Raw genomic sequence first — 21938 nt, forward strand, 5'->3', positions numbered from 1 at the left:
AAGCTCAACAAGCATAAAAACTTGAAAAGCCCCTTGATTTAAGATCAATTTCTGATCATGCATGGTACATTGACGCACATGAAGGCATCCAGAGTGTTCACGATGCTTCCCCCTGGCCACATATACATCAAATACATGAAAGCCCCTTGATTTACAGGCACATTTAGTGCTTGTAAGGCATCAACACATTATCCACAACATCAAATGCGATTGCCTGCATGCAAATCAACCAAATCGGCACAAAAGCCCCTTGATTTGCACTGCAATTTGCTGCAATTTTGACCAAATGTGCGATTTTTCACATCATACAGCATGTATGAGTGCTTAATTGCACAATTACATCAAAAGCCCCAAATTTCGACATCCAATTTCCTGCAAATTGAACCTGATTGTGACCAATTTCCTGCAAATTGATCCTGATTGTGACCAATGTCACCCAATTTTGCCAATTTTGCTCAAAAATTGAGCAATTGGGCACATGTACCTGCTCAATTGATTACTGTACTTGCTCAATTGCAAATCCCAAAAAAAAATTGAAGCAGAATACCTTGTAATTTTCTGATTTACTCTGATTTGCAGGCGGGTTGATGAATTTGGTGCTGCTGCAGAAAGATTGATGCTATTGGAGGGCTCTTCAGGCATGCTGCAGAATTCGTGTGCTGCTTTGTTGAGAGAGACCAGCTGCTGGGCAGAGTGGCTGCACCTGGCTGACTCCCACGACCAGCCCTCCACGCTCAACACCTGGCGGCTGTAGGCACGTTGCTTTGCAGGCGCTGGCTGCGCCTAGTGCTGCTGCTGTGGGCGCTGCTGCTCTGGCTGTGCTGGCTGCATGGCAGCCCAGTTGTGGCAGTGAAGCAGGTGCGCTGCCCGTGAATGTGCTGTTGACGGGCGCCCCCTTCGCTAATGGCCAGGCGCTGTTCACGATGTCACGGTTGCGTGATGATTGAAGCCGACTGCAATAGCCAGCGTCTTCGCCCAACGCTCACGCCTGCGTGTACCAACCGACGACTAACGCCCAGTTGCCTTCGCTTACGTTTCGTGTTCGCCTGGCTGCTTAGCCTCTACACGCGACTTGGGCTGGCTTTCGCTTTGCTTCGCCGTGCGCCTTCTACACGCCTGAAGTCGATCGCTTGCTGCTTTCGCTTTGCTTCGCCGTGCGCCTTCTACACGCCTGAAGTCGACAGCTCTCTTCGCTTGATTGGCTGCGACTGACTCCTTGTCCGCCTGGATGCTGTGACCCTGATGCAAGCTGCTCAGCGCTCTCTGCCACAGCTGTAGTATGACAGCAGCAAAGCAAGCAGCTCGTTCAGCTATCAAGGAGAAGAGGAAGGGAGGGATCACTAAGGGCTCTGATACCAGTTGATGGGGAGAAACAGTTAGGGTTTCACTTGTGGGAGACACACTCAGAGAAGCACAAGGGAGAGAGAGAGAGAGAGTTGTGGGGATAAGTCAACTCATGAGGCATGAGTGTGTGACTCCCCTATCACACATGTATATTGCACTAGTACACATAGTGCACTTAGTACATTAAAAGTACTAAGTGTACTATGTACTATAACTTATGGGCTTGTACACACTATAAGGGTGGGCATAACGCCTTTACCCCAACACCACCATAGAGCAGCACCAACTTTGGAGCGATCAACCTGTGCATCATGACAGCCATAGGAGCCATGAAATAACCTGTACATCGAAAGTTGGTCCCTGATCTTGCGCCTAACCGATGCATCAGGCACAAGACGATCCAAGATGATCCTCCATCCAGCGCTCACCTCCCGGTCGCTCTCCTGCTTGTTGCCTTGGAATTCTGGGTCCACCACATAAGCTGCTGCATGCAATGGAGAGTAGTAGGAATTCCACCTTCCTAGACACAAGACATGGATCTCCTCGTATCTGTCTTCGTCAGGCACAAAGTCTTTCAACTTCTCTATCATGCGATCCATGGCCTCGTAGACCTTGCCTATGCATGGCTGCATAGCGTCTACAATCCTCAATAGGTGGACTATGGGCCTCACCATAGCATCTGTGGTCTTCACACGCTCCCACCAAGAGGCGTCATCCGCCCGTAGCCTACACTCTTGGCCAGTGTTTGTATGGGACTCTTGCATGGCGACAAACTCGTCGCTAAGGAAAAGCCCCCTCAAAGCACCACTACAATCCTTCAACCGGCCCAACATGAGAAAGTTGTAGGCAAACCGGGTGTCGGAATATTTGAGGAGAGAGAGACAGGACCTCTTGTTGAACTCATGCCGAAGTCTTTGGTGGTTGAGGACAAAGGAGACCATGGTGTTGGCCTTCTCAATGAGCGGGCTGATCCATGGTAATGCCCCGATGTCCTTGAGGAAGTTGTTTAGGCAATGAGCCATACAAAAGGACACCGTGACATGTCCATACATACTTTGGAGAATAGCTCCCGCCGCCCTATTGGAAGGCTCCCCATCCGCAACAAAGTCCACTACATGCTCGGGGCCAACGATCTCCATGGTGGTAGCCCACTCCGCCGCAAGCACATCCGCGCTCTTCCCAGTGCCGGATGCATCATGAGATGAGATGAAGTACATCTCTCCACGGGAATATGCAACCATGCCGTGAATACTCCTCTTGCGGGTGTCACTCCATCCATCCACAATGAGGGAGACTCCGTTCCTCTCCCATTGCCGCTTTGTGTTGTCGGCCGCTTGCTCTACAATGCGCTTCTCCTTGTCGAGCAATGTAGTGCGCAAGCTCTCGGATGAGGGGGGCGTATAGGTTGAGCCATACTCCCCAATCTTCTTAACCATTACCTTGAAGTATTCCGATCTATTCAAGAAAGTAATTTACTAATGAGAAGGGGACTAGGATGATGAAAACATGAATGATGAATTGGCAATGATTGATTGCACTTACCTAGCCGCTTGAAAGGCAATGTGGTCGTGGAAGAAGAAGCGGGCCACCGCCATATCCACCTCCTCCTTCAACTTGGGGTTCCAATTCTCCCCAAGTGTAGATTGTCGCTGTGGGCCACGTAATGATTGAGAGGCCGTGGAGATGGAGGGTGCCGGTGTCGTGGATGGAGTAACATTCCGACTTGATGGTGAAGGTGATGGTGTGCATGATCCCGATCCACCACATGACTCCATGGTAGAGGCTTGAGTTCCTCTCCCCATCGTCGCGGGATCCACGGCCACTCGTGGTGTCCTTCTTGTCGCTTCGACCGCTTCGTAGACGCTAAGCTTGTCAAGAAGTTCCCGTCTCTTCTCGGGCGTGACATTCGTGCAAAACCTCACCTCATGCCCACTCTCATGCAAGAGGTGGGCTCGCACTTTGTCGGCGCCACCCATTCGCCGGTACGGGCAAAGCTTGCATACCCATGGCCGAGAACCGCCTCCATGAACGGATGTGGTGTAGTTTACCTCCTCCCACCATGTCCATCCCGTTGTCCTTCTACGAGAAGCCCCGGCACGTGAGGAGGATGCCATGGTTGAAGATGGCTTGACTCTTGAGCCTTTAGGGGAGAGAGAGAGAGAGAGAGAGAGAGAGAGAGAGAGAGAGAGAGAGCCTTGAGGAATGAGAGAGAGAGAGAGAGAGAGAGAGAGAGAGAACCTAGAGGCTTGGAACTTGGAAGTTGGAAGACTCAAGAGGCTTGAGGGAGAGGTGAGAGCCTAGGCCCTAGAGCTTGGAACTTGGAAGTTGGAAGAGAGAAGATTCAAGAAGCTTGAGCCTTGAAAGCTTGAGCAATGAGCCTTGAGAGTTATGAACTTGTATGTGCTTGTAGCCTTGTAGAGGTGGGCTCTTATATAGATAGGCAAGAGAGAGAGAGGAAAGCCTCAAGGGCAAGAGAGAGAGAGAGGGCCAAGGCCCAACAGCCATAAACGGCTAGAAGAGCCCAGGCCCAACAGCCATAAACGGCTACGAAGGGGCAGGCAGGCGACAGGCGCAGGTGCAACGGCTAGAAACGGGCGCAGGCACAGGCGCAACGGCTCTCTGCCGTCCCCGCACAGGCTGTCCCCGACAGCCGTCCCTGTCCCTGCGCCGTCCCCTGTTTGAAACGCCTGTCGGGGGACGTCTGTCCGTCCCCGTCCCTGCGTCGTTCCGTTTCGGCGTCCCAGCGTTCCTAGGCTCCGTCCCCGGCGTCCCCTGTGACTATGCATACCGTGCATGCCAAACCAAGTGCTTGCTTGTGCATACTAGCACTCTGTATCTCCCTCGACTGTCAACTGTCTCGAGGACTCCAGGGCTAGCCGGGGGTATCTATCAAGTGGAAGCTCCTATAGCCTGTGCAAATATGTCACTGTCTGGAATAGAGCCTCTGTCACTATCGGTGCAACCCCCATCTCTACCCGCACAATCTCATGTGGCACTGATGGCTTACTCCTAATAATGCGTGAGATCATTGCCACTAGGGACCTCTCCATCGGCTTCTACCCATCATATACCTCCTCTGCGTCTGTCTCGGTCGGCTCTCTCCTCTGTCTCCTCTTGCGGTATAAGCTAGGACCCCAGATGGCGGCACCATACAGTAGTGCAGGTGTAACTAGAGTATCAAATAGCCAAAGCTTCCTCCTCGGCTCCTGAAACTATATCTGTGAGTATTGCCTCTCTAGCGAGCCAAGGGTTGCATATCCCCTCATCAATCTAGCTTCGGCCGCCTTCCGCATCGAGCACTGAGGTCCAGCAAAAGTGATCCCAAGGTATGCATATGAGGTAACATACTCCACAGGCTCTCCACTGTATGTAAACTGTCCTGCAGATCTACTTATCCACTGTGAGGAGGTGTGAGAGAGAGAGAGAGAGAGAGAGAGAGAGAGATTTTATTAACGTCTTCTAAAGGCCGAAAAACGGCCTATGAGACAAAAATTATGTACATCATCATCATGTCTCAATGGACATCAAATGGACACAAAAAGAAAAAAAGTACGAAGTACTCTATAATGTGGAGATAAATCACATGCAGGGCTCTGGTTAACTACTATGGGATGGGTGGAAGGAAGGGGGGGTAAATACATCCAATAAAGCATCTAGCTCCAACCGGTGCCAATGACTGGGTGTAGGATGTTATACATCGGGTTAGGGGCAAGATATCTCCCAATCTATGCTAGATCAATCTAGGGTCTGCCCTCTCTGCTATGTCTCCTCAAGATCTCATCAATCTATATCTGGTGGAGACCTGGGAGGCGAGGGCCCGATGGACGGGGGCGTCTCCTGGATCGTAGCTGCTCTCTTGCTCGGGCTGATGTAACTCCTCTACTACTAGATGTAGAGATAGTGCATCTCCGAGTGACCCGGGTTTGGACCGAAGGAGCTGTGGAGGATGTCCCACCACTGAGTGGCTGGAACAAGGTAGTGATCCGTGTCTGAGATGTATCCCTCCGCTGTGGGAGCTACTGTAGTAGCCGCTCTCTATGACGCGTAACCCCTGCTGTGTATCCGAGAAAAGTACTACATCGTCTGCGTAAAGCATCAAAGCTACATATAGATCTGTCAAAGATGCTCCACTACCCCCCTCTACCCACAAAATCTGCTAGCTCATCAATGTATAATCCAAACAGGGTGGGAGATAATGGACATCCTTGCTTAACACCAATAGTGCTAGGAAGCTCCTCTAATAATCCACCCGGGCATCGCGCACGGCCCACAACTCTCTCATGAAAAGCAATAATCCCCCGTATCATCTCTGATGGTACCCCCAGTGTCTGCAATCTCTGCATAAGTCTGTCACGAGGCACAGTGTCGAATGCCTTGCGGAAATCCACAAAGCAGCAATATAATCTACGTCTATGTGCCTTCGCCTCCTCTATGAGGCTCCTGAGTGTGAAGATATGATCAAGAGTGGAGTGTACGTATGTCGAGGAAGATATATATATGTATGTTGATGAAATGATTATTGTAATCTGTAATCTGTTACTGGATCTCGTTGCTGACCAGCTGGTCCCAAACGGAGAGTCCAGAGTGGTACTATTTTTGTGAAACAAGGGATTGAATGGAAATTTTGAGTTATGAAATCTGTGATCATATCTGTTTTGTCAATGGATTATTTTTTTATATTAAAGTTTTAAAGAGGAGTGTGTACGTATCTGTTTTCTAAAGCTAAAGTTAAGAAAGGCATTTCAATTATGGGTGGGTGAGTACTTGTTTGGTTCTACCGATTTTTCGGCGGAAACCAGCCTACCCAGTAGCTCTAAATCCAGAGATCTCTACCAATTTACTGAGTTCATGCTCAATGACCGACCCATAAGTTTGGCCAATGTGTGGCCCACCATCACAGTCCTGTAGTTACCCCGATCCATAAGGTCACCAGCCTTATGGATAGGGGCAATAGTGTGTAAAGTCCATGCAAGCAAGAACCCCTATACGATAGCCTTGTTAAAGAGATGTGCTATAAATGGTGCCACCATGTCGGGCTGCATATGAAAAATGTGCACTCTTGACCATATCTACTATAAAGAAAGTAGAGTGAGTGGGCCGAGGCTCTGAAGGATAGGGCATAGGCAGCTGATCTCACACATCATATAGTGACTGAGCATACATATGCCAGATCTCCGGGTCAGAGATAGGGGTGTGTGAACAGTGTTCCCGTAGCCTCCGCCAAGCCTCAGCTGAATCGTTGCTCAAAAATAAGTGGTACATGTCCCAGTGTTTGGTTTCCTCGAACATGCGTTCTTACGGCGAGTTAAAGATTGGTTAAGTCTTTGTGCCTTGGGGCTCGAGATTTCACACCTCCACCTCCCATTTGAGACGTGAACGAGTAGCACTCGTCATCGTACCGACTATTTTGGGGCATCTTTCCAGTGTTACTCTTGGCAGTACTTCTACAGGAATGTGGGAAGCTCATCGTACCGACTATTTTGGGGCATCTTTCCAGTGTTACTCTTGGCAGTTCTTCTACAGGAATGTGGGAAGCTCAATAGGGCGGATGTATGTAATAAATCTGTAAGCCGTGCAGTAAGAGTGTCAAGAGACGAGTGTGGGTCTAGATGAAGAAGGCCTCGGTAGATAGAAGTACTATATAGATGATCACAATCATGTGTGAAATATATAGTAGGGCCATGTGATGTACTAGTAGTAGGTAAAGTGGTAGAACTAGAAGGATGTGCTCGTAAAGATAGTAGCAGGTATGTATGGTCCACCCCAATAGGACAAGTAGGGATGGAAAAAGAGTCCACGAGACTCATGGTCTCTATGGGACCAAGAATGTAGTCAACAATGCTCCCCCCTCTATATGGAAAACAAGTGTAGGCTCCTGAGCCTGGCCACCTCTCGAGCCCATTATAAATAATGAGCCAATGATGCGCACCAAACACCAATAGCTGTCTCCCATGTTTTTTGATCTCCCCTCGATCCTCTGAAGATCTCTGTATCCCAAGGTCCTCCTCATCCAGCCCCCTCAAATGTGGATCCTCCATGCATTACACCTCACACTGTCTACTCTGGGTCCTGGCATTAAAGTCTCCCACTAGCAAAATATCCCCCCTCCTCCTATACTCCGTTATCCCCTCCGACAATGCTGTGAATATCTCCCCCTCCTCTGCTACAGCATCCTCCATCTGATCTCTATGACGCTTCCCCTGAGCAAAAAGTGAGCCATCTGGTGAGAAATGGCATACAACAATATATATCGCCCTCGTATCCGTGAGCTGCACTCTGACCCACATGAACCTAGCCTCCTCATCTCGGCTCATCACTGTAACTCGTGCCCGGAGCTCCTCCCTAAAAAGTACAACCACTCCCCCCGATCCTCGAACACCTACTACCCATCTAGTCTATCCTCTAAAGTCAGACTCCCACGTATAGCCTGTCACCCTCGGCAAACTTCTCTCGCCTTTGGTGTGTCTCTGTGAGAAAAATAATGTCCCGATCTCCCACCACCTCCTCAAAACGCCATGGATCTGACCATAGTGACCCATTGCAGTTCCACACTGACATCTTTACCTTTGTCTCATAGGCCACGAGTCCCTATTCGACGATCTTGCCATCAATGATGACATGACCGTCACGATAGAAGGCTTTTTTACTCACCATTCGTGCCGCCTTCACTTTCGGCATCTCTTGTTTGCGATGTGCCACTTGTGCCTTGCTAAGGTCATCATCCAAGTAAATTCTGTCCCCAGGTAAACCTCTAGCTATTACCCCTTTTTTCAAGAATGTAACCCTCCCTGTGTCATCCTCAAACTGTAATATTAGAGGCCGTGGACTAGAAGTGTCTCTGCCTGCTCTCCAAGCTTTCTTGAAGGCTGTCTAACCTTCGTCGTATCCCAATTTCTTGCATAGCATTTTCCCATCCTCTTCTAGAGTAGAGCCTTCCCCTTCCGGCATGCCTGTCACCCGCACGTTCAATCGGCGTACCCAATGCATTCTCTCCTCCTCAAGGGTGGCATTCTTCAAAGCCGTTCACCCTTTTGTTTGGACCACCACCCAATCCTTTTCAGCCTCTTGCTGAATTTCATGTTTCACCTTAGCTGTTTCCACCTTCACCTCCTCCTTCACCACCTCAACAAACCCCTTCTTGAGCTCAGCCTTGATTTCTTCGATGTCAGGGCTGATCTCTCCATCTTCCTGTTCTTTAATCCCTTGAACCTTCTCCTTAAGCTGAGAGATCTCCATTTGCATGGTTGACCATTCCTCTCGTAATGCTTTGATTTCACCTAAATACGTGTCTTCTTGCCATACCATTATGTCCTTGATCACTTTCAACCCCTCCTTTGATAAATCCCCTAACACACTCTTCTCCTTTTGTCCTGAAAAGTGTTTTTCCATCTTGTCTATGATGTCGGTCAACTTGCCATACAAGCCCTCCCATTCGGATGATCGGGTAGGTGTAGGTGCCATTGTACTCCAAAAGAGGAGGCAGATGATGGCGCTGAAGCTCAGAGTGGTAGCTCTTCTGTAGAGAGCGCAAAAGAGAGAGAGAGAGAGAGAGGGTTATGCTGCTGCCTCCTTGGGGGCCTAAGAGAAAATTATGTTGCTACCTTGGGGGCTTGAGGAAGGGTGGGTGGGATACGGGAGGCGGAGGGACAGCACCCAAGTGCGGAAGGCACTAAATACTGCAACGAAACAGGAGGCGGAGGGGGTGGGTGGGATACGGGAGGCGGAGGGGCAGTGCCCAAGTGCGGAAGGCACTAAATACAGCAGCGAAACGGGAGGTGGAGGGGGTGGGTGGGATACGGGAGGCGGAGAGAGAAAGCGACGAAATTAGGGCGAGGGACCTGTAGGTAGCGAAGAGAGAGAGAGAGAGAGAGAGAGAGAGAGAGTTGTATTAACGTCTACAAAAGGCCAAAATGACCTATGAGACCCAAAAGGTTACATCATGTCCATGAAATACATCATCATGGGTACTAAAAATAAAAATCAAAGAAAGTTATAAGAGCTGAAATGTTAGATCTAATTTCAAAACAAAAAGTGTCCAGCTCTCATATCACCCTAAAATTTCTCGGATAGGACGCTGCAACATGGCACCCAATGTAGTAAAGCTAGGCTGGCGGGAGAAAGTCCTATGGTGGTGGGAGATGATGGCTCTGATCCTCCTATAGTAACGCAGGCGTGGGCAGGGACCATGAGGTCGAGGGCGCTCTGTCTAGTGTCACTCCTCTCGGCCGAGCTCCTACATCAGCCTGAAGGTTGGGTGTAGTGGGTTTGGAAGAAGTTGGTGAGAGCTCTATTAATATGTTTATGTTAATGGTTTATTCATAGTTTTATGATAATTCTATCTTTCTTCTTAGGCATAGCGTAACGGGCACCGCTGATCTAGGCCGCAAAAGGGAGATTCTGTGTCTACGAATCTCCAGGAGGAAAAGTCCCAAGCATCTGTGGTCTGGGAAATCCATGATCCTGGAAAGTGGTCAAAATCCATCTCGGAAGAGGCAATGGAACCTCCCCCTAATCTCATAGTATACTGGGCATCTGCATACATAGTGGGCCTCTGTCTTAGCCTTTGTGTGACAAAGCTGATATATCCTGTCCTCTGGTGCAGCTCCCCTTGGCCCAATCTGGCTGTCTCCACTCTCAACTGATGGGATGAGGTGCGGATCTGTCCAATCGCACATCGCACCCCAAATGACAGATGTGTGTCCATGTAGTGCGGGTGTGTGATGAAGCCGTCCTCTGTAAAGCGAAGAAAATAGGCCCTGTAAAAAGTAAGGGGCTGGACGGGTGTGCCAAGTCCTCTAAGTATCAAGTCTCACGATGTCCTTCTTGATGACACTGTTCAGCTCTATGCCGCTAAGAGCAAAGGAGGGTGCCTCTATGCTATATTGGAACGGAGGGAGTGCCTCCATCTGCATGCCAAACCGAGAGAGAGAGAGTGAGAGAGAGAAATGAAATGAAATGAAATGAAATGATATATTAACGTCCTCAAAAGGCCAAAATGACCTATGAGACCAAAAAGGTTACAACAATTGGTGGATCTAATACAATGTCTATGTAAGAAAAGCTAAAACAACTAAACAACTAACTGAAACTGAAACAACAACTATGAGGAAAAGTAAGATACTAGGAGCTCCTAATGAATAACATCTGGGAAGGAAAACTCCAACAACAAAGGTAAGCATCATCTGGAAAGGAAAACTCCAACAACAAAGGTAAGCATCATATACACCACTATCCAAAGATGTCTCTCATCGGTCGATGGCGGATATCCTCAATGTTCTCCATGGTGAGTACTCTGACTGGACGTCTCCCATGCCGTGCTAGTATGGTCCTGATCCTCTGTTGTAGTCTCCGCCAGTGTCAGGATGGGCCTCTCATCTTAGGGCGCCTGGACTGCCCCAGCTCTATAGCCCAATCAATAGTGTACCTCTGGTGCGGCTATACTCTGGGGCAAGCTGCAATGCCTGCTGGCCTGATTGCTCAATCTCTGGTCGAAAGAAGTCTGTAATCTGCCTCTGTAGGTATCTCTCCCTCTCTGATCCCCTCCCTCTCAAGAGACCCTCTCTATGTCTACGCAGCTCCAGCAAGTAAAATCCGAGGCATCTCTGATCCTGGTATCTCATGACTCTGGAAAGTGGTCCGAAACCCTCTTTGAACAGGCAATGAAAACGGCCTCGTATCTCATAATATACTAGACAGTGACATATGTAATGTAACTCTGTCTCTGGCTCCATCTAGCACAACTAACAAATCCTGGCCTGAGCTGGTACTCCTTTGAATATGCCAGTCTCAATCTCTAGCTGGTGTGAGGATGTGCGCATCTGACCAATAGCACACCGTACCCCATGAGAAAGATGAGTATCCATGTAGCTGGGTCTAATCACAAACCCATCCTCCGTGAGCTGGAGAAGATGATCTCTATAGAAAGCCATCTTCGTACCAAGCTCGTGTGTCGGCTGTATCCATGTCCTCCTAGTGTCCAGCTGAGTCAAGTCCTGCCTGATAAGTCTAGTAATCTCTGCCCGTGTGAGAGAGAGGGAGGGTGCATCCAGGGAGTACTGAAATGGAGGTAGCCTATCCATACTAAAGCCATACAATTGGAACCAAGCTGTCATCTGTGCATACCAACATGATCCGTCTCCCTGTGATGCCAACTGTCGTGAAGACTCCAGGGCTAAGCGAGCATATCTGTCTCTAGGGAGAGCCCAAGCGCTATGTATAAAGGAGACTGATCGAGTGAGTGCCTCTATTGCCAATGGGGGGGGGCAGCCATCTCTACACGGATAATATCATGTGGTACAGAGGCCTTGGCTCTAATCATCCGGGAAATCATAGAAACCAAGGTCCTCTCCATACATCTCCATCCATCAGTGCTACCAGCTCGACTGTGGTGATCCACTGAGGTTCCCCATATCTCCACTCCATACAGCATGGCTGAAGTGATCAAAGTGTCAAAGAGCCAGAGCTTTCTTCGAGGTTCCTGAAACTGAAACTGCAAACACATCCTCTCTAGTCTCCCCAATGCTGCATAAGCTCTGGTCAATCTGGCCTCCGCTGCTCTCCTCAAGGAAAATAGTGGGCCACTAAAAACCACACCAAGGTAAGTATATGCATCTATATACTCCGCTGTCTCCTGACCATATGTAAAGATGGGTACTGACCTCCTAACCCACTGTGCTGTGGTGTTAAACAAAATCACCTTGGTTTTACCAAGGTTAACAGACAATCCATTGTCCCGTGCAAACGTGCACAATGCATCCAAATGACGCTGCATCCCCTCTGGAGAATCTGAGATCAGCACAATATCATCAGCATACAATAACAGCGGAATCCATGTCCCTGCTAGCTGTGCTCCTCTGTCACCCTCCCGCTCTACATAGTCTGAAACCTCATCCACGTACATCCCAAATAAGGTGGGAGAAAGGGGGCAGCCCTGTTTCACCCCAATAGTGGAGTGAACCATCTCAGATATACCCTGAGTAGTACGTACCTGTCCCACAACTGTCCTGTATAAAGCCATGATTCCCCAAATCAGCTCTGTGGGCACTCCCATCTCCTGAGTCTGCGCATCAGTCTGGCTCTCGGTACTATGTCAAAAGCTTTGCGGAAATCCACAAAGCAACAATAAATCCTCCTTACATATAATCTGCCCTCCTCAATAATAGCTCTGAGTGTCAAGATATGGTCAAGAGTGGAGAAACCTCTCCTGAACCCTGCCTGCCCTCCTGATGCACGTATGCCCTCTCTCTCTGCCCATCTACTCAACTCCTGCTCAAGAATAGATGCATATAATCTAGCCAATGTGTGACCAATCATGATGGTACGATAATTCCCAGGAAGCATGGGATCCCCTGACTTGAAGATAGGCACAATTGTAGACATATTCCAAGTCTCAGGAAAACCCTCACACATGGCTCGGTTAAACATCATAGCAATAAGCTCTGCAAGCATATCTCTGGCATGAATAAAGTGCTCTGCTACCAAACCATCATGATCATATGCTCTCCTAGTCCTCATCCTGTCAATAGCTTTCCTTACCATCTCAGCAATAAAATAAGCACATGTCTCTGGGCATGGCTCCGATGGGTCTGGCAGGGGCGGCTGTCCTGGTGCTCTGTACAGGGATGCTGCATACTCACCCCAAATCTCTGTGGAGGTAATGGCTGGTGATGGTGAATGCTCATGGAATAGTCTCCATGCCTCGCCTCAGTCCTGACTCATAAATAACTAATACAAATCCCTCTCTAACTGAGCAAGATAAGCCCTCTTCTTCCGTCGCACTAGGCACCGGAAGGTAATCCGTGACTGTCTATGAGTGGTAACACCCATGAGCACCTCTCTCTGTAATCTAATCCTCATCTCTCTGCACTCCTCATCATACCAGCTGTTCTGGGGCATGTTCCCAGATCCTCTCCGTGTAGGCTGACTATGGGGATATGCCTCTGATGCTGCAGCATGAAGCGTCTCTATCAATATCCGAGTGAGCTCATCTAATGGCCATCCCAGCTCCTCAGCACATAAGCGTCTGTATATCTCATCCGTGTACACGGTGTCACTCTCCCTCGTAAAGGTATAACGAGTGTGTGTGGAGACCTGTCCCAATGGAGCAGTGCTGAACTGAAATGTGAGAGTGAAGGACAAGATACCATGATCCACTGCTACTCCAACCGGCCTAGTGCCTACCATAAAATCCTGAAAAGAGGGAATGAGACTGGGCTGAGCCATAACATAGTCCACTGTACTAGCACCATGCCGATGTGGAAAGCTAGTGAAACCGCCCGCTGTCGGGAATCTCTGCAGGCCATTCAAGATGGCCAATCCATGTGCAGTCCCCATGTCTATCAAATACCGCCATACACTGTATGTTCCTCATCCTGTGAGAGTCTAGATAGGCCCACATCCCTAACATCAAGCTCCCTCAACATCTCCTTTGAGGTATCATAAAATACTATCTGGTTATGGGCGGTCCTGGCATTGAAGTCCCCCAGGAGAATGATGTCACCATCCCTGGAGAACTCCCAAATGTCATCATCCAAAATAGAAAAGGGAGACTGCCCGCTAGGTGATGCATACACTGATGTACTAGGGAGCAAAATAGCATACAACAATGTAGAGATATCTGCCCGTCTCTGCCCTCAGTCTAACCCACATGTACCTAGCCTGCTCATCTCTACGGACTATATGTATCAGTGGCTACAGCTCCTCTCTAAACAATACTGCCACTCCTCTTGAGCCCCGTCCTCTATGCTATGAACGAGTCTCCTGTCTACAAGCCGTCTCCCATCGGTATCCACTAACATGTGGCATGGACTGTTGTCCAGGAGCATGATGCGTCTCACAGTAGAAGATGATGTCCCTCCCAGTGAAACTATCCTCAAAAGCCCCTACATCAAGGCGTGGAGATCCATTACAATTCCAAGTAGCAACTTTGAGTGTAGTCCCATAGGTCTCACGCCGTCATGAAGAGCGCCTCTCCATAATCACCACTCTACTATCTCTATAGAAGGCCACTTTCCCTTTCTCTCGGGCTGCCCTTATCTCGGGTATAACTTCTTTCATGTGGGCAAGTTGCGAGAGTGTGAGGTCATCTCCAAGAAATATTCCCGTCTTCTTGAGTGTAGGACGTCTCTTCAAGAAGTCCTTCTTCGCTTCCATGGAGGGGAAACGAATGATAAGTGCTCTCTCCTTAGAAGATTCGCCACTACCTTCTCTCTTCTTTCCCACTCTCCATGCCTTTGTGTGCGTGGCTTCAATGCCCATCATAGAGAAGAGCTCCTTGGTTTCCCCTTCCACATCATCACGGTCTTTCAGACCGGACACTCGTACATGTAAGGCCCGGGTCTTCCTCCTTTGCTCCTCTTCAAGGGTCATGTTGATGATGGTGGGAGTGGGGATGGGTGGCGATTCTTTACCTTTCCCTTTCTTGGCGACCTCGATCCATTTCTCCGCCTCATCCATCTTCTTTTGTGTCTCTGTGATCACCTCCACCCATGAAGATGTCTTCTCTTTATGTTGCTCCTCCTCCTCTCAAATGATCCTCATTTGTTCCTTGATGGTATTCAGCTCTTCAATAAAGGAGGGCTGAAATTTTCCATCCTCCAGCTTGCCTTGTGAAGTGGCTTCCAACTCCTTTTTGAGGGTTGAGATTTCAGCCGCTTGACTTTTAGCATGCAATTTGGCCTCCACTAGTTCCTCCTTGAAGGCTGAAATCTCAGCCTCTTGCCCGGATGTTCTCTCTTCGAGCTCTTGGATTTTGTCAAATCCCTTCTCGAGTTTGGAGAGGCGGTTTATGATTGCGGTAACGGAAGAGTCGACCATCTTCTTGTTTTCTTTGATAATTGTGCTGAGCTTGTCCTCCACCTTCACGAGCTCCTCTTTAACTCCGGTCTTGGCCATGACTTTTTGCAGTACTTCCCACAGCCAATGGACTAGAAATTAATCCATGACACCTGCGCGCAGCGCGGGGGGGGGGGGGGGGGGGGGGTCAAGCCATGTAGAGAAAAGAGAAGAGATTCAGCAGAGAGAGAGTTATGTTGCTGCCTTGGGGGCCTGAGGAAGGGTCGGTGGGACGAGGGAGGCAGAGGGCGGGCCAGCCCAGGCGGGAGAGAGGCGGGCGAACAGCGAAGAGAGAGAGAGAGAGAGAGGGCGGCGGAAGCGAACAGAGGGAGAGAGGCGGGAGAGAGGGGGGGCGGGGGGCGGCGAGCAGGGGCGAACAGCGAAGAGAGAGAGAGAGAGAGAGAGAGAGAGAGAGAGAGAGAGAGAGAGAGGGAGGGAGGGAGGGAGAGGGCGGCGGAAGAGAATAGAGGGAGAGAGGGCGGCGAGCAGGGGCGAAAAGCGAACAGGGAGAGGCCGGCGGAAGTGAAACAGAGAGAGGGCGGCGAGCAGGGGCAAACAGCGAGCGAGGGCGAACAGCGAAGAGAGAGAGAGAGAGAGAGGGCGGCAGAAGCGAACAGCGAAGAGAGAGAGAGAGAGAGAGAGAGAGAGAGAGAGAGAGAGAGAGAGAGAGATGTTGGAAATAAGTGCACACTAGGTGTACTATTTCTAGTCTAGTTTCACTTAAGTCTTTTTGTCTTGAGTCTAGTGCCATGTGGCACCTCTACATTTATCCCATAAGTCAGTCTACTCAATCTTGTACTTCTCACCTATATATTGTAGGTGTCACATCAATGAAAGCATCAATCTTGTGTCTTGTCTACACTCATCTCAAGGTAACTCTTTGTATTTCATTTGCTCTTGTTTTATTTCTAGTTTTGCACTTGCTTTTATATTTCTACATGGTATCAGAGCTAGGTTGCCTGCCATAGCTTCTCCCTAGCTGCGCTCAGCCTGTAGGACCAGCCGGTTCCACTCATCTCATAGCTGCGCCAACCTGAATCTGCTGTCCACCCTGCGCCGGCTCCATTTATCTCAAGGCTGCGCTGACCTGAATCTACTGTCCACCCTGCGCCAGCCTGATTTCAGTAGCTGCTGCATACTTCTGTTGCTTTCGTGAAGCTGCTACTGCTCTCTCACTTGGAGCTGCTGCTGCCCACCATACTGTTGCAGCCCATCTTTGGCTGCCTTCTTCATCAACTCAAGGGTGTGTATCATCTCAAAGAAGCTGCAGATCGACTGTCCTCCTAAACGAGCTATTTTTTTGCTGCATTCAGTTCTGCCATTGCTTCCCCTTGAAGAGTCTAAAGGTAATTGTGCATTGTCTCCATCAGTTTGCTGATTAGTCCTTTTTTATCTACAAACTGCTAGTTCCTCATGCTTCGATAGGCTGTCAAATGCTATGGCCTTGACAAGTGGTGAGAGAGCCGGCTTCTAAAAACAGTTTGGATCTCTTCTTTCATTCATTTCTGCAATCTTGTAAGGGAATAGACACTGCCCTTGCATTTTAGCAAGAGGTAAGACCTTCCCACATGGCCTCTTCTACTCATTCTCTCATGTCTATCGACAAATTCAATGGCTCCAACTTTCATACTTGGCAAATCAAAATCAAGTGCCATCTTATGAAAGAAGGTCTCTGGGACATTGTTCACCATGCTGCTCCCGAAGATTCCGACATTGAGCAAGTTATCACTTATGCTCCCACTGCTAAGAATGACAAAGCCTATGCTATCATCCTGCTCGGTCTTGGAGATGATTACATTCATCACATCTCCGACATACAGTCTGCTTCTCGAGCATGGATCACTTTGGATACCCTCTTTGGACCCCGCTCTAAAAATTCTAAGATTGCACTTATGATCTCATTCTTTGATCTATATATGCAGGAGGGAGCTACTATAGCCTCTCATGTCAATTATTTTCGCAGTCTTATGGTTCAGCTTGCTTCAGTGAAGTCCCCCATCTCCGAAGATATTGCTATTGCTGTGCTTCTCAAAAGCTTACCTGATACCTATGCTACTCTTGTCACTACCTTCAAGTATCACAATAATCCTACTCTTGAAGGTATCATCAATGCTCTCCAAGAGGAGGAAAGAACAAAACAACAAAAGGTAACTGACACTGCATTTTTAGCAAAGAAAGGAGGATCTAAGGTAAGAAAGCCTTGCACCCATTGTGGAAAAACTAATCATTTGGAGAAGGACTGCTTCAAGGCTCATCCATGCACCATTTGTGGCCGTGATAATCACCGGGAAAAGGACTGCTACTCTAAAACCTCTATATCAGCCCCTGCATCTGCCTCAGCACATGTTGCTGCAGCATCTACAACAGCAGATCTTGCTGTTCATTCCTCACATGATGAGGAATGGGCTTTCTGATTACTTCACCTTTCTTGTCTACCACTTTGACCACCGATGATGTAGGTCAAGGGGTTCTAGTGTCTTACTCATTATGCTTTTTGACCTCTCTCTTGTCCCTACCCAAGAGGCAGCGATTGCCCTTGAGGAGGGGTTGTCTTCAAGGTCCATCTGCTTGTCTACAGTCAGTCATCTGTCTATCTATCTGTTGTCTGTCTATCTATCTGTTGTCTGTCTAGTCTTGTCTGTCTATCTATCTGTTGTCTGTCTATCTGTCTATGAATCTGACTGTGTCTTGTTTTAGATCCATCTTGTCCCTACCCTTGTGGACCCATATGAGGATATCACTTGAGGAGGGGTGTCTCAGGATCTTCTTGTCTCTCATGTCTTGTCTCTCAGTCTATCAGTCTTTATGTCTATCTTCTAATCTTGTCTTTTTTGTCTTCCTCCTAGTGTCCACTTAAGGAGGGTGTTGGAAATAAGTGCACACTAGGTGTACTATTTCTAGTCTAGTTTCACTTAAGTCTTTTTGTCTTGAGTCTAGTGCCATGTGGCACCTCTACATTTATCCCATAAGTCAGTCTACTCAATCTTGTACTTCTCACCTATATATTGTAGGTGTCACATCAATGAAAGCATCAATCTTGTGTCTTGTCTACACTCATCTCAAGGTAACTCTTTGTATTTCATTTGCTCTTGTTTTATTTCTAGTTTTGCACTTGCTTTTATATTTCTACAAGAGAGAGAGAGAACCTTTTATTAACGTCTTCAAAAGACCACTAGGGTCTATGAAACAAAAAGGTTGTTACCAAGTATCCAAGTATTACACTGATCCTATTAAAATAGAAAAATAAAACACTGGAAAGTAGACTACTAGCTACAAATCCAAGTAGCATCCTCAGAAATACATAATCAGAAATACAATAGCACGACGACTCAAGGTCCAAGGAACATCAAGCTAGGGTGGTTGGTGGAGAGGTCTCATCATCATCCTCAGGAACTGTGTAAAGGACATCAATGTCCACATGTCCTGTGTGGGCATCTCTGTATCGCCGGAGCATCTCCTAGACTTGGAGCTGACGGGGAGAGCGCCTATGCGGCCAGAAGATCTTGGGTGCTTAGCTCGCTGCATCTGAACCGCCTGGTCTATGGTAACGCTAGGAAAACGGAAAGGCTCTTGTGTGCACTGTCTGACTCGTCTGAGAGGTGGGGGGTCCTGGGTATGTTCCTCTCTCAGGCGGCAGCAAGAGGCTTCCTGAATGTGGGAGAAAAAGCTCGTGATCCGAGCCTGCAAGGTCTCTCTGCCCGGACACTGTCAACGTGATCCAAGCAACTAGTCCCTGTGTCTACGCAACTCCAGAGGGTAGAGCCCAAGACAACGCTGATCTGGATAGTAGATTACTCTGGATAATGACCCAAAACCCTCTCTGAACAGAGTGGAATCTCCCACGTATCTCATAATACACCGGGCATCTGCAAACATAGTGCTCCTCAGTCTCCACCTCTAGGGAACAAAGTGTGCATATGCAGTCCACTATCAATACCCTCAGCTCTCCCAGTCTCCACTCTAAGCCTGCATGAAAAGACCCAGATCTGCCCAATAGCTGTCCTCATGGCATGTGACATAACCCAGGCTTCTGAATGAAGCCATCAGTTGTGAACCATAGAAAAACCTCTGTAGAGTTGCTTCTTGGTCCCAAGATGCTCGGGTGCCTGCCATGTGATATGGGTCTCCATTCGTGAGAGGTCAGCTCGTATGAGGCAGTTAATCACCTGACGTGTGAGAGGCAAGAGGGGAGCATCCAAGCTATAGTTGAAGGGTGGAAGGCGGTCAATCTGGAAACCATATATCTGGAACCATCTCGACACCCTAGCATACCATGAAGTGAGCTGACCATCTGTTGCGAGTCTCCATGATGACTCAAGTGCTAAGCATGGGAGTCCATCATGGCCCACGGTGTAGATCCGCTGTATATATGTCACTGTCTGGAAGAGAGCCTCTACTACCAAGGGGAAAGCTCCAAACTCTGCTATGACAACCTGGTGTGGTACTGATGGTTTGCTTCTGATCATCCTCGAGTACATCATGACCTGCTACTCCACTCCATCCACCCAAGATCTGGTCCCCAAAATGCTGCTCCATACATAGCTGCCGGTGTCACCAGAGTGTCAAAGAGGCACCCTTTCGTACTGGGCTCCTGGAAATGGGCCTGAAAACATTCTCTCTCTAGGCTAGGGCTGCATATCCCCTCGTGATGCAGGCCGAGGCAGCTGGTTTCATGTTGAAAATGGGTCCCATGAATGTGACTCCAAGATAAACATATGAGTCCACAATCTCCATTGTGTCACCCCCATAAACAAAACTCATGGCACTCCTCATGGCTTTCACTACAGGCCTGGATGTGTTAAAAACCATAACATTGGTCTTGCCCAGATTCACCATGAGATCCCGATTCCTGTTGCTCACAGAAGGCCTGCAAAGCCTCTAGAAAGCGCTGCAATCCAGCCACCGAATCTGAAATCAGCACCATGTCGTCAGCATATAAGAGGAGAGGTATCACTGTACCATATAATGTGGCTCCCGGCCCCCCTGATCTGTCTATAAAATCACTGGACTCATCAATGTACAATCCAAATGGAGTGGGTGAGAGAAGCCACCCCTGTTTCACCCCGATAGTGCTCGTCACCATGTCGGACAGCCCTCCTGGTACTCTCACTCTTCCTGTTACAGACTCATAAAGTGTCACTACTCCCCAAATCATCTCCTCTGGCAAGCGGAGCCCTTGGAGCCCGTGAAAGAGGCGGGGCCTTGGTATAGTGTTGAAAGCCTTGTGGAAAGCCACAAAGCAACAGTAAATCTTGCGCCCCCCTGCTCGGGCCACCTCAATAATAGCCCTCGTGGACAGGTATGAGAGGTCCACTTTTGGAATAAATGGAGAAATCTGGAAGCCTTTCATTTACGAAAGTAGGCAGGGGACCCCATGAGGCGCTCTTACCATCTACATGTAGATGGTATGTGGGGTGTAAGACTACTAGTGCAATGCAAGTGTGAACACAGAATGAACTGCAGAAGAAATCAATATACACAAGCATTTACAGAGTATCCTACTCTTATTCTTGTATTCATGGTAAATATGTATCCTATACAACTATTGTAACCTATTCCCAAGAGATACCCAAGAGATTGATCTGCATAGATCTCAGCCCAAGTTTTCTGTAGACCTTTGTGCCCCAGCAAAAAATGCTAGCTGCAGATCTGTTTCCGGTGGTGGGAAGGGCTGGTCAAAGCGTAGAGCTGGTCGGCCAGCTCCACGACCTGTATTTCCAACATGGGTACACACTGGGCCACCCATTACCATCCCACACCTAAGGGCCAACATCTGGCCTTCCTAGCTGCCCAACACGCAGGCCAAATCTATGCAAATCTGGTCAGCCAGCAGATCTGCAGGGGAAAGTGTGTCACATGGGACCTAATGATGAAAACCATCTGGAATTTTTGTTGTAGATTAGGAGGCTATGAGTTGTACCTAGCTCTAACAAACATCACCCAACTCCTCTTGAAGGGCTTGTTGACATGTTAGCCTTTTCTCAAAAGCACAAAACTTCTATGGAGAGAAGGTAGATTCTAAGTAGGTCAACATTAGCCTCTGTGGAAAAGCATGAAAATTAAATCAAATACAGGTCTTTCAAAAAAACTTACTTGGCGTAGCTCCATCAACCCATAGTCGATCTTATACTTTTCGGGAAGAGGGTCAATATCAATTGGCAAATCGGGTAGGACCCTGTTACCAGATACACACAAAAGTTAAGCCACGAACCCAAAGCATACCTTTTGCAAAATCAACACATTGAGTCATGGCTTAAAATTCACCACTACTTCACTTGTTTCGTCCCATTTTACTCACTTTTGTATACATAATTCAATGGTTTTTGCATCCAGACCACCTTTTGAGGGGTACACAGGATATACTTTCTCCTTCTCAACATCTGCTCCTCTCTCGTCTTCACTGCTGACCAGCTCCAAATTGTAATCCTTGACTTCAAAGTGATTTTCCTGATCCAAGGCCTTGACCTATAAAAATAAACAAATCACTTTTATAAAAGGAGTCAGACAAATTTTTACTAATAAGAGGATCTTTTTCATAAAAACAAGTGAAGATTTTGTGTGCTTTGTGTGTGTACCTACTGGCCATGTTTTGAAATGCAAAAGCCATGCACAAGTATGCCACCCTTGTAAATTCAGGCTGGATAAACAAACTAAAAAAGATAGATATTATGTGCTAACATACTTTTTAATTTTTTCCCTCCAAGAAAATGAAGGTTACTAGCAACAGTTAACTAATTCCTCCAAGAAAATGAAGGTTACTA

General features: G+C 48.2%; 1 protein-coding gene across 5 annotated transcripts in view; it reads right to left on the minus strand.

Annotated features, from left to right (window-relative positions):
• The window catches only part of LOC147632723 (DEAD/DEAH box RNA helicase family protein), a 97743-nt gene that overhangs the window by 13232 nt on the left and 62573 nt on the right, over window positions 1-21938 (minus strand). For all 5 annotated transcript variants that reach the window (XM_086807551.1, XM_086807553.1, XM_086807550.1 and 2 more), the window contains 2 exons: window positions 21476-21642; window positions 21271-21352 (listed from right to left, as the gene is read on the minus strand). In XM_086807551.1, the coding sequence (XP_086663677.1) occupies window positions 21271-21352; window positions 21476-21642 (249 nt within the window). The remainder of the gene's footprint in view (window positions 1-21270; window positions 21353-21475; window positions 21643-21938) is intronic.

Source organism: Cibotium barometz, chromosome 13 (assembly GCF_041138505.1).
Source record: "Cibotium barometz isolate CiBa-2024 chromosome 13, ASM4113850v1, whole genome shotgun sequence".
Lineage (NCBI taxonomy): Eukaryota > Viridiplantae > Streptophyta > Polypodiopsida > Cyatheales > Cibotiaceae > Cibotium > Cibotium barometz.